General features: G+C 41.9%; 1 protein-coding gene across 1 annotated transcript in view; it reads right to left on the bottom strand.

Moving 5' to 3' along the window:
- Positions 1-12715, bottom strand: part of malrd1 (MAM and LDL receptor class A domain containing 1) — a 318021-nt gene that overhangs the window by 262619 nt on the left and 42687 nt on the right. The window contains exon 7 of the mRNA XM_069914667.1: positions 5594-5731. Coding sequence (XP_069770768.1) covers positions 5594-5731 — 138 coding nt within the window. The remainder of the gene's footprint in view (positions 1-5593; positions 5732-12715) is intronic.

Raw genomic sequence — 12715 nt, 5'->3', positions numbered from 1 at the left:
TAGCTGGATGCGCAACCTCGCCCTCGCATTGCGAATATTGTCAATCAAATTGCCCAATATCGTGTGTTCTCCATGACCGACCTGAAATCCACCTATTACCAGGTACCTATCCACCGAAGGGATTGCCTTCAAGGCAGATGGACATCTCTATCACTTCCTTATGGTACCCTTTGGTGTTACCAATGGTGTGTTCATCTTCCAGGGGGGATGGACCAGATGGTGGACCAAAATGACCTGCAGCCACCTTCCCCTACCTGGATAAAGTCACAATGTGAGGCCACGATGTGCAAAACCATGACGCCAATCTCCAGAAATTCCTTACCACTGTCAAGCGCCTAAATCTAAACTACAACATGGATAAATGTGTTTTCCGCAATACCCCCTGCAATCCTTGGCTGTTTTGTGGAGAATGAAGTCATTGGCCCCAACCCCGGCCCCGACCCCGACCCCGACCCCGACCCCGACCACCTGCGCCCGCTGCTAGAGCCCACCCCTTCCCTACAGCCTCAAGCCCCTCAAAAGGTGCCTGGGGTTCTTTTCCTAGTTGGTCCCTAATTATGTGAACAAAGCCCGTCCCCTTATCAAGTCCACATCCTTCCCCCTGACAAGAAGGGCCCAGGCAGCCTTCTGTTGCATAAAAGAAGCCTTCACTAAGGCCACAATGTATGCAGTGGATGAAACTACACCATTTCAGGTAGAAAGTAATATGTCTGATTTCACCCTGGCTGCCACCCTTAATAAGGCAGGTCGGCTCATGGCCTTCTTCTCCTGCACCCTCCAGGTCCCAAAGTCCAACACTCCTTCCTCAAGAAGGAAGCTCAGGCAATAGTTGAGGCAATGCAACACTGGAGGCATTACCTGGCCAGCAGACATTTTACCCTGCTCACGGATCAACGAGCAGTAGCCTTCCTGTTAAACAACAAATAGCAGGGGTAAGATTAAGAATGATAAAATTTTGAGGAGGAGGATCAAACTCTCCATCTATAACTAGGGTATTTTCTATCGACTGTGGAAGATCAACAAGCGCCCAGATGCTCTGCCCTGAGGGACATGTGGCAGTGCACAGACACACCACTTCAAAACCTTCCACAATTACCTCTGCCACCCGGACATCATGAGATTTTTCCACTTCATCAAATCTTGTAATCTGTCATACTCCATCAGGGATGTCAGAAACATGACTAGGGACTGCTGGGTCTGCGTGGAGTGCAAATTGTACTTCTACCAACCAGATAGGGTTATGGTCTTTTGAATGTCTGAGTACGGACTTCAAGAGCCATCTTGCCTCCCCCCAAACCCAACGTATATTTTCTCACAGTTATCAATGAGCATTCACATTTCCCCTTTGCCATCCCCTGCCCCGACATGACCGCCATCATGGTCACCAAGGCATTGCACAACTTGCTCACCCTGTTTGGGTATCCATCATACATCCACAATGACCAGGGGGTCCTCATTCATGAGCAACGAGCTGCGCCAATTCCTGCCGGCCAGAGGTATCGCCACCAGCAGGACAACTAGTTATAACCCCCAAGGGAACAGCCAGGTGGAGAGGAAGAATGCCGCCATATGGAAGGCCATCCTCCTTGCCCTGAAGTCCAGGGGGCGGCCAGACTCTCACTGGCAAGTACTTCTCGAGATGCTCCTCGCTATTGGTCGTTGTTATATACTACCAGAAATGCTACCCCTCACCAATGAATTTTCTCCTTCCCCAGGAATTCTGCAGCGGGGACCACCCTGACATTCTGGTTGATGCCCAGGAAACACATGAAGGACCATAAAACTGACCCACTAGTCGAAAGTGTTCAGCTCCTTCATGGCCTACCCAGATGGGTGGAAGGAAACTGCCTCCATCTGGGACCTTGCACACATGGGGAAACCCAAGGAGCATACCCTTCAAACACCACCCCCCCTCCTCCATGGACACACACTACATATCAATGCTCCCTAACCCCATCCCCACCCCAGTCAGTCCAATTGAGTCCCCACGCCCCAGCAGGTTGACAAAGCGCTGGAGGTCCAGGACTCAACAGCGGCTCCAACTATAACACAGCAATTGACTAGTCACAATAGAAGACCAAGCCACTGGACAGATGTAACCAGCAAGACTTTGTGGCCCACATCATGTCGTGGGACAAAATAAAAAAAATCTAAAGGGTGAATGTGATGAACTGCCGTACACTCATTAATCTGGCTCTGCCCCATTCTGTGACTCTATCCATGACTCCTCCCTCTTGACCCTGTATAAAGGCTCCAACACCATAACCCCTCCCCAGAAAGCCTGGGTCACAGCACAGGAAGACCTTCGTTTATTGCAAATAAAAGCCTGTTTTTCTGTAACTCTAATCTTTTGAGTTATAAACATTTATATTATAACCATCTTGCAACATTACTACAAAAAAATTATAACAGTTGCATAAAAAGTAAGGCAGTGTCTTTGGTTCATTGATTATTCAGGAAACTGATGGCAGCAGGGAAGAAGCTGTCCTTGTGCCATTGAGTGCTCATCTTTAGGCTCCTGTACCTCTTCCCCAATGGTAGCAGAGAGAATAGAGTATAACCTGGGTGGTGGGGGTCTTTGAGGATAGAGGCTGATTTTATTTTTAAGACACCGCCTCATGTAGATGGCCTCAATGGAGTGAAATCTGGTGCTTTGATGTTGCAGGTCGAGTTAACAACCCTCTGGAGTTTATTCTTGTCCTGAGAGTTCACAACTCCATATCAGACAGTGATGCAATCAGCCAGAATGCCCTCTACGGAACATATGTAGAAGTTTACGAGAGTCTTTGGTGACATAACAAACCGCTTCAGACACCTTGCAAAGTATAGCCACTGGCGAGCCTTCTTTGTGATTACATGAACATGGAGGCTGCAGGACAAATTCTTGGAGATGTTTACACCCAGAAATTTGAAGTTCTTGGCCCTCTCCAATACTGAGCCCTTGATGAGGACTGGGTTGTTTTCTTCTGACTTCCACCTGAACTCCACAGTCATCTCCCAGGTTTTGCTGATGTTAAGCTAAATGTTCTTGTTGTTACACCATTCAACGAGCTGATCTATCTCCCTCCTGTACGCTTCCTCATTGCCATTTGTGATTCTGCCGACAATTGTAGTGTCATCAACAAACTTGTAGATAGCATTGGAATAGTGCCTGGCCACACACCCATGGGTGTGTATTGAGTAGAGCAGTGGGCTAAACATGCATCCTTGGTAGAGTAGATCCATCTGGATTGCAGCAATTTCAGTCACCTTCATTCCTCAAGTGTCAACGTACATTAATCTATCATATCCACGTTCCTTTATTTTTTTCATGTACCAAGGTATGATGAGGAAGTTAATTTTGTGAGCAGTCCTGGTAGTCAATCCATACATGGTACCGCAGGAGAAACATGGTACAGAGTGCAGAGTTACAGAGAGAGATCAGAGCACAGTACATCTACACAATGGTCCAATATAAAGATTAAAAAAAGATAAGTATATTGAGCAGTCCATGCTTCTGCTACACACTACTGGTGACTTGGACTCATGTATGATCCTCTGGGGCAGTTTGTGTGGAGTTTGTGCATGTTCCCTGGAACTTCCTCTGGCTATTCTGTTTCCTCAACATCAAAGACAAGCCAGGAGATTGGTTGGCTACTCTTAATTACCCCTGGTGTAGGTGGGAGGCAGGAAAATCAGAAGGAATTGGCTGGACATGTGAGACTGAATAAATTACTGGGGATATGTAAGGGAGTAAGAATGATGTGAGTACTAGATAATGGGCTGAATGGCCTTCTTCGTGAGTAGATTTGATAAGTGAACATCTGTCACCCAATTAAGTGGAATAGGAATCTGAGAAATGGAGAGTGAGGTTCAGCTGCCTCACGCAAATTACTGTACTTTATTTTGTATGAAGTATAAATTGACAATTTAAAATAATATTTTCCTTTTGATGGGAATAATGCATTCTAATTGTCCCAGATATATTATTCACACTCCTTATGAATGTAAAGTTTAACTGTATGATTCTGGTATAGGAGTGTTTAATGTATTGTGAATCTGTTCTTAATGTATTTTAATGGAGCATTTAAAATGGATTAATATCTTCATTAACGGAATGTTTTTAGAGATTTGATAAAATTGCATTATGATTGTTAATTATGCAATTTTAATGACCACATAATTGCAATATATTTATATTAATGCTAAATATTGGAACTTTGGATTATTTCACCTTAAATATTGAATTCAATGTCATAAACTTCAAAATAATTTTGATAATGTAACCATTACTTTGGTTATGACTTGAAATCTCAATCCAACTGGAACATGTAATTTCCCCATCACTCGATCACATACTTTCGAGAAAGACTCCACTTGATCATGCTTACCGACACAGCCAAGCTCCTTCTCACCTCAGGAATCGTTTTCACTCTCTTGCAATCACCGACCCATTTGAGAAAGGGGAAAATAAAAACCCTCAGTCGCTCTGCTCCCAGAATATCTTTGATTGCCATCTTTCAGATCTATTTGCTTGAAATTAGTGACCTAGATTTTGCTTGAAAAAGCCAAACAGTGGTTTGTCCCATCAAATAAATTCTGGAGCGTTGTCTTGTGATTGGATAATCACAAGACAGCACATTCAGATTGCTGTCAAACATCCCGTTGAGTTTTAAAAGATTGCCATAAAATCAAAACCAGCTGTCACATTACTTCTATGGTTTGAACTACTTGATTTAGATTGAGTTTTAATGAGGCAACACCCACAGGTTTTCTCTCAATACCTCAAGCAGGAAATCTTGGCACATTGGATTAATTTTTTTGTGCATGGGGCGGTTGTTCGAAGAGAGAAAAAGAGAATAAAATTGGTCGATATCCTCTGGAGTTCAGAATAATGAGGTGTGCACAAAATTCTTACCAGGTTGATGCTTGTCACAGTGAGAATTAAGACTCATATTCCCTTGAAAACTCAATTGTACAAGTAACATTAGGGCATAATAGAAAGTGCATAATTGGAATTATGCATTTCAAGTTCAATGCTCTGGACCTTTGGAGTTAGGAACCTTTGAATTTCAAATGCATAATTCCATCAGCAGATGTTCAGTGGAACAGGAACTTCTGGGAAAAGGATGATAGGCAATTAGACAAGCAAATGAATGGATAGTGATGAAAGGTGCTGATGTTGAAAATCAGCCATGCACTTATCAATTGTCAAAACAGGTTTAAGAGATATATGACTCACCCAATTTCTCAAGCTCTTATAAGACCCTTGAGAAAACTATCGCTTTGCAGTGCTTTTCTCTATAACATTCCCAATATCACTTCCCCAATTCCTTTCCTTTCTCTCTCTTCTCTTTCTCCTAAAGCTCTCGGAAATATTCCACAATAACCTCATCACATGGTGAACAAACATCAATGCTGCTTCATCTTTTCTTCTGTTAACTAGCAAACCAGGTAGGCTTGTTTGATATCACTGTCAGATATGGAGTTGTGAACTCTCAGGACAAGAATAAAATCCAGAGGGTTGTTAACTCGACCTGCAACATCAAAGCACCAGATCTCACCTTGATATGACATGCAAGCAAGTCACAAAATAATTTCAGTGAGCACTCACCTTGGTCAGAATTGGTTGTGTGGTCTCTAATAGGTAATCCTGATGTTAGACCATCTCCTCGAACCCACACAGCACCGTCTGAGGTGAGTTGTTGCCACTCACAGAAATTAGACTCAAAGCTGCACGAGGTATACTTTGCTGGAATACAAAATGCAAGAGAATGGGACAATGTTGAAACATTCAGCGATCTGACTGAGGATTAGCCCGTAGTAATCAGAAAATGGCAGATGCTGGAAATGCTCATCAGGTCTGTGGAAGATCCGTGAGAGGGCAAGATTGAGGTGGTCCAGGGTAATGGTGAGGATACATGGCAGCATTCAGATTAATGGAAGCACTTAGTAAAATAAAAACAAAGGAATAAAAAAGGCAGCAAAATGTAGGATGGAACTACCAACCCAGCAGGGCTGAGGCACCTATGTAGCAGGGCTGAGGTACTGACCCAGCAGGGCTGGCACTAACCCACCAGGGCTGATGCATCAACCCAGCAAGACTGAGACACTGACCTCGCAGGGATGGTATCAATCCAGCAGGGCTGAGCTCTACCCAGTAGGGCTGAGGTACTGATCCAGCAGGGCTGAAGCACCTACCCAGCAGGATTGAGGAACACACCCAGCAGGGCTGGCACCTACCCATCAAGGCTGAAGCACTGACCCACCAGAGCTGAGGCACTGACCAGCAGGACTGAAATGCGACATAGCAGTGCAGTAACTGATCCAGCAGGGTTGGCACCCACCCAGCAGGACGGAGACTGACCCAGCAAGGCTGAGCCGCCAACTCAGCAAGGCTGAGGCACTGACACAACAGGGCTGAGGTGCCGACCCAGCTGGACAGGCTGTGCAAATGGAGGGAGAACAAATGATAGATGGTTTATGGTAGATACGGCTCATTGTGAAGAAGACACAGGATGTGAGTTTATCAGAAATTGTACAATTTGATAAGACAGATCTGATCTTCCCTAATTTTAGATGCATTACAAAATCCATCGCCATAGAAATTAAAGCTGATGATAATTAAAATTATATCTATCTCAGCACTTGCTCGCTAAAATGTGGCACAAACACTACGTGAAACCAATGCAAAAAAATGTCTTATTCCAATGAGACATACATACATATATCGATCTCCCAAGGTTGCCACACAGGTCAATTGGGTAATTTAGAAGGCTTATATTATGTGGGCTTTTATTAAATCGTTTATTGTGATCTGATTGGACAAGTACAACCCAATGAAACAGCGTTCTCCAGTCCTTGGTGTAAAACACATAGATATATAACCAGATATAACACACGTACAGTCAAACAATACATATTCAAGACAAGTAATTCATCTATATCATTAAATAAATGTTGTTTCATAAATGTGAGATTCTCAGATGGTTAGTGTAAGCAGTTTCTTTGGTTGTTCAGTATTTTGACTCCCCGTGAGGAGAAGCTGTTCATCGGACTGGTGGTGCTGGCTCTAATAATCTTCCCCAATGCGAGCTGCTGAAAGATACTGCGTGCAGGGTTGTAAGGGTCCTCAAATGATTTTGCGTGCCCTCTTCAATGATCCCAGTAGATCCCCTTGATTGGGGTAAGTGAGACTCCAGTGATCCTCTCTGCCATTCTTATGGTCTTGTGAATTGACCTCTGATCCACTTCTCTGCATCAACCGCACTACATTGTGATGCAGCCGGCCAGGACGCTCTCAGTGGCCTATCGCCTTGCCCGTTTCAGTCTTCTCAGGAAGTGCAGTCTCTGTTGCACCTCCCTTACAAGTTAAGAGATGTTGTGTGTCTACAGTAGGTCACTAGTTAAGTGAACTCCAAGGAACTTGGTGCTCTCTACTCACTCCACAGCAGAATTATTGATGTGGGGGGTGGTTATTGAGTTCAAGAGTCCTAAAGTAATGTTGGAGTTCTAAACTTTGATTAGACTGCATTTGGAATATTGTGTTCAGTTCTAGTCATCTCATTCCAGGAAGAACGTGGAAGCTTTAGAGAGGATGATGCAGAGGGGATTTGCCATGATATTGCATGGATTGGAGAATGTGTCTCATAATGCAAGATAAAACAAGCGAAGCTTTTCCCTTTGGAGAAAGAAGAATAAGAGGTGACTTAATAGAGGTTCTACAATATTATGAGAGGCATAGATAGGGTGGCAACTAATACCCTTTTCCTGGAGCAACAATAGCAAATAGCCAGAGGACATCTGTATAAGGTGAGGGGAGGACACAGATAGTAGGGTGTCTGGAATACATTGCCTGGGGTGGTGGTGGAGGCTGGTGCAATTGGGATATTTAAAAGACCCTTAGATAGGCACAGGATGCAATAAAATTTGAGGGTTATGAGTGTGAGGTAAGGAAGGTTTAGATTGTTGAGTAGGTTTAAGTCAGTACAACATCGTAGGTTTTGTGTTATGTTCAGTGTTCTATGTTCATGGATTAGAATATTAGACCTGACACATTTCATGTTCCAGTACCGTTAGGTTATTGAAGAAGGAATATTTTATTTCTAAGCAACTCTATGAGAATAAGATTCTTTTGATGTTGCGTGTGTAGTAAAATAATCCAATAACCCATTAGCCCGTATCACACTGGTGGTGCCAGGCTCTGCAGTACAAAGTTCCAATCAGCATATGCTATCTTAAAATGAATAATCTATGGATTTTTTTGATTAATTAATAGCCAGGAATAAGGTTTCAGAAGTAGTTTTATCCCAGGTTTCCAAAAGCTGATTTGACTTGACTGAATTATTGTTTTATAATCTATTTGCTTAAATTAAATTCATGAAGAGTATATGGAGATACTTCTGGTATTCCAGATGAAATTAATTTAAATATAAATTCAACATGTAAGAAATGTAACATTTAAAAATCCATATACCCCTTTATATATTCAGGGTTTCATGCAGTAAATTAGAGTGAGAGAGGGGTCTGAAGAAATGGTAATGTCTGACCTTCTGAAATATCCACTCGGGCTTGCTTCAAACTAATTTGAAAAAAATACACGAATAAATATTGATGCAAACACCCATGCCATTGGTATATTCTGAAGAATTATGTGCTCAGACTGCGGGCATGGTTTCAGAGCGAGTCACCAACCTTTGCAAAATCTCAAGTCCATATATGCATGGAGGGTTAACACCTTTAACTAACAACTTCAAATGTTAAAAGAAACAAAATGAAGATCTGAAATACAGCAGGAGAAAGGTAGTGTAATGAAAGGCAACTGATAACAAAATATCCTGATAATCTGTCATTTTATATTCAGCACTGAGGCAAAAAAAGTAGCTGGATATTTGTTTTAGATTGTAGAAATGAAAGGCTGCATGTATTTATAGATTTATATTTACATGTGCAGTTCTGTGATAGAACAGAATAATTTTCTATGAGAGAACAGATCATTTTTTCAGTACCAGAGACAATAAAAGCAGCAACTCCTGGCCTTGGGCAACATTCTTTCAAATGATTGAAAAGCACAAAACAGAGTGGGGGGGGGGGGGGGGCAATTCTGGACCACATTCCATAATTAAGATTCGAGAGCAGAGAGAAGAGAGAGCTAAACACGTAACAGGGATTTTAAAAAACCATATAAAATCTGTCACCAACTGGGAATTTTCACTCAAACCCCCTTCAAATGGAGAAGGTAAGTGATAGTAGTTCACGACATTGAACCAAGCTGGGAGGAGCACTTGAATGGTAAGAAAGCACCATCCATCATCAAGAAATCAGCATCTATTATCAAGGTCCATCACCACCCAGGCCATGCCCTTTTGTAACTGCTACCATTAAGGAGGAGCTACAGGACAACGAGAATGATATAACCAGGCCAGGAATCTGTCAGCTAATATCACCCACAAGTTCCACCCATTGACATCCCTAAAATCAACATTTGTTTCTCTCTCGGCAGGAGAGGGAAGAAACCATCAAAAACAATTTAATTTTTTTTTAAATTTCAAGATACAACAGGCCCACAAGTCTCTGCTGCCCATATGCATCAATAAACTCACAAGCCCCATATGTTTATGGTGGGTGAGAGGAAACTGAATTACCTGGAGAAACCCCATGATGATACCCGAAGAATATACAAACTTCTCTCACCAGAGAGACTTGACGCAGACTGGGAGGTCACATTGTTGAGCACCTCAGCTCTGTCTGCCTCAATAACATGGATATCCTAGTGGCCACCCATCACAATTCTCCATCCCATTCCCTTGGCGACATGTCTGTCTATGGTCTCATGTTCAACCAGACTGAGACCTCCCATATTTTGGTGGAACCACACCGCATCTTCCGATTGGGCACCCTCCAACCTTAATATTGATTTCTCTGGCTTTCTTTAAAACCTCACCCCCTTCTTCCACCAGTGCTTCTCCATTACCTGTCTCCTTTCGCACAGACATGATAAATTCCACCTAGTCCCTTATCATATCCAATTAACACTTTTTTTGGTCTGGATTTCTCCCACATTGTTTGAATTCTGAGACTTTCTGATATTTCCCCTTCTGCCTTTTCTGATTTTTCCTTGAAGATGGGCTCAGATTCGAAATGTTGCCAATATATCTGTGTCTTCTATAGATGCTGAAGAGACCATCTGAGTTCCTCCAGCATTTTGTTGTGTTTACTACAATTACAGTTTCACTCCTTACAGACGGTGCCAGATTTGAACCTGGATTTCTGGCGCAGTGATATCCATAACCTTAATGATGTCAGTGAAGCAAATTTAGATTAAAGCTGGAAGAACTCACTGGATCAGCATTTTCCATTTTTGTTTCAGCATTTGTAACTTGCCTTAATTCTAAAAAGCTAATTAAGTCCTTTAGATTCAACTCCCAATGATGGTGACATTTTTTGCTAGTTTGTCCACTGAGGACTATGGATGTTTAATCTTGACTATAATCAAGACAGAAATAAATAGCTTCTGAATATTGAGATAATTAAGGATTACAGCTCAGCTTTCAACACCATTGTTCCCTCAGCACTGGTGAACAGGCTTCAAAACCAAGGTCTCTCTACCTTCCGCTGCAACTGGATCTTTCACGGCCTCATCGGAAGAACACGATTGTTTGTCTCATCCTCACTGACAATCAACACAGGGGCACCTCAAGGATGTGTGCTTAACCCGGTTATCTACTCACTCTCTGCCCATGACTGTGTGACTAGGCACAATTCAAACGCCATCTACATGTTTGCTGTATGGCAAAAACAGAGATGCCAATAATGAAGCGTACAGGAGTGAGAAATATCAGCTAGTTGAATGGTGTCATAACAACATTCTTGTACTCAACATTAGTAAAACTAAGGAATTGATTGTGGACAAGGAAGGTGAAGTGAGGAGAACACAGACTTGTCCTCATTGAGGGGTCAGCAGTGGAGAGTGCAAGAAACTTCAGATTCCTGGGTGTCAAAATCTCTGAAAATCTAACCTGGGACCATCACGTCGATGCAATTATGAAGAAGGCATGCCAGCAGCTATATTTTGTTAGGTGAAAAATATTCTGACTGGTGGCATCACTGTCAGGTATGGAGGTATTAATGCACAGGATAGGAATAGGTTACAGAGGGTTGCAAATTCGGCCAGCATCATCATGGAAATCTTCATTCCATTACTGACATCTTTGAGGCGGTGCCTCAAGAAAGCAGCATCTATCATCAAGGACTTTCACCACTCAAGCCATGCCCTTTTTTCACTGCTACCATTAGGGTGAGGTACAGGAGACTGAAGTCACACACTTAGTATGATGAACAAAAGCTTCATCCCATCTGCCATCAGATTTCTTAATGCTCAATGAACCTGTGGACACTAACTCACTTTTTCTCTTTCTTGTGCCATTATTTATTATTTATCAATCTTGTATTTACACATTTAAAATTTTAATTCTCATGCCACAAAAGAATAAAGTTCATGACCCATGTTTGTGACAATAAACCTGATTCTGATCCTGAATGTGGGTTTAATGCAGGAAATGGTACTGAGGCAAACAATGATCTTATTGCCCAATATAACAGGCATTAGAGGCCGAATGGCTGAACCCTGCTGCTATTTTTCTCCAGAAAAACATAAATAAAGTAGTTGGAATTATTCAGCAATTTGATGCTTTGTCACCATTACTCATGTCAGTTTTTGATGTTTAATGCAGAATGATTGAAAATTCCACAGGTGCTCTAGTAATACAGTAAAACCCCAGTATCCAGAATTCAATAAACCGGCAGCCTCAAGCTACTGGCCAAAAAAAATTGCAAATATTCAGCTAGCAGAGCGACTTGCTCGTGCTTTGCTCACAGAGCTGGTTAATGCCATTGGGGTGACTCTTAAAGCATCTCCTTATTCCTGCTTAGTAAAAGTCGCCCCTGATGGAGGTTTTAACTGTAAACTTGGGGGAGGAGGGTTAAGTACTATCTGTAATCCATAAAATTATCCGTTATCTGTAAAAATTTCTGTACAATATTGTTAGGGCGGCTCTGTAGAGGGAGAGGAAGCTGCAGATGGTTAAATGTTTTCAGAGACTGTGACTGAAAATAAAGTAAAATGCTTTAAGGCTTATATATTCATGCAAGTGAAGTTTGTTCAGGGTAAATGCAGTATAGTATTTTTGACATTTAAACTATTTATTCTTAATGCAGGTGTATTGGTTAAGCATTGAACAAATACATCCCAAGCAACCAGAAAATAAACTTATCCGGCATCTACCAATCCCCATAGGTTCCGGATATCAGGGATTTTACTGTACTTTAACTCATGTCTCCAGATCTCCAGTCAAAGTTTTTAGGTAATCAACATGATAATATAAACTCAATGAGATAGTTGTCTTTGTCATATAATGGCATTTTTAGCAAAGAATTCAAACTTAAGTCCTCATCTCTATTGATTTACTGTGGCTTACAATGGGGCAAACTCATGTGGCACATTACTAGACTAGCAGGTAGAGTTCAATCCAGAGATAGAGAAAAAAATTCTGCCATGGCATCTGAGAAATTGGAAGTCAAGTCATTAAATAAAAATCTGAAATTAAAAAATAAGATTAACAATGAATTTGATGGACTTTTGTAAAGAGATACCTTCTATAACACGGTTAATACATTCCAAAGCAAGTTCAGTGTTATGTAAAATCCACACTGTTCAAAGCATTATTGCAAAGCACTT

This window comes from Narcine bancroftii, chromosome 1, assembly GCF_036971445.1.
Source record: "Narcine bancroftii isolate sNarBan1 chromosome 1, sNarBan1.hap1, whole genome shotgun sequence".
Classification (NCBI taxonomy): Eukaryota; Metazoa; Chordata; class Chondrichthyes; order Torpediniformes; family Narcinidae; genus Narcine; species Narcine bancroftii.
This window is presented reverse-complemented; position numbering and strand designations above follow the sequence as displayed.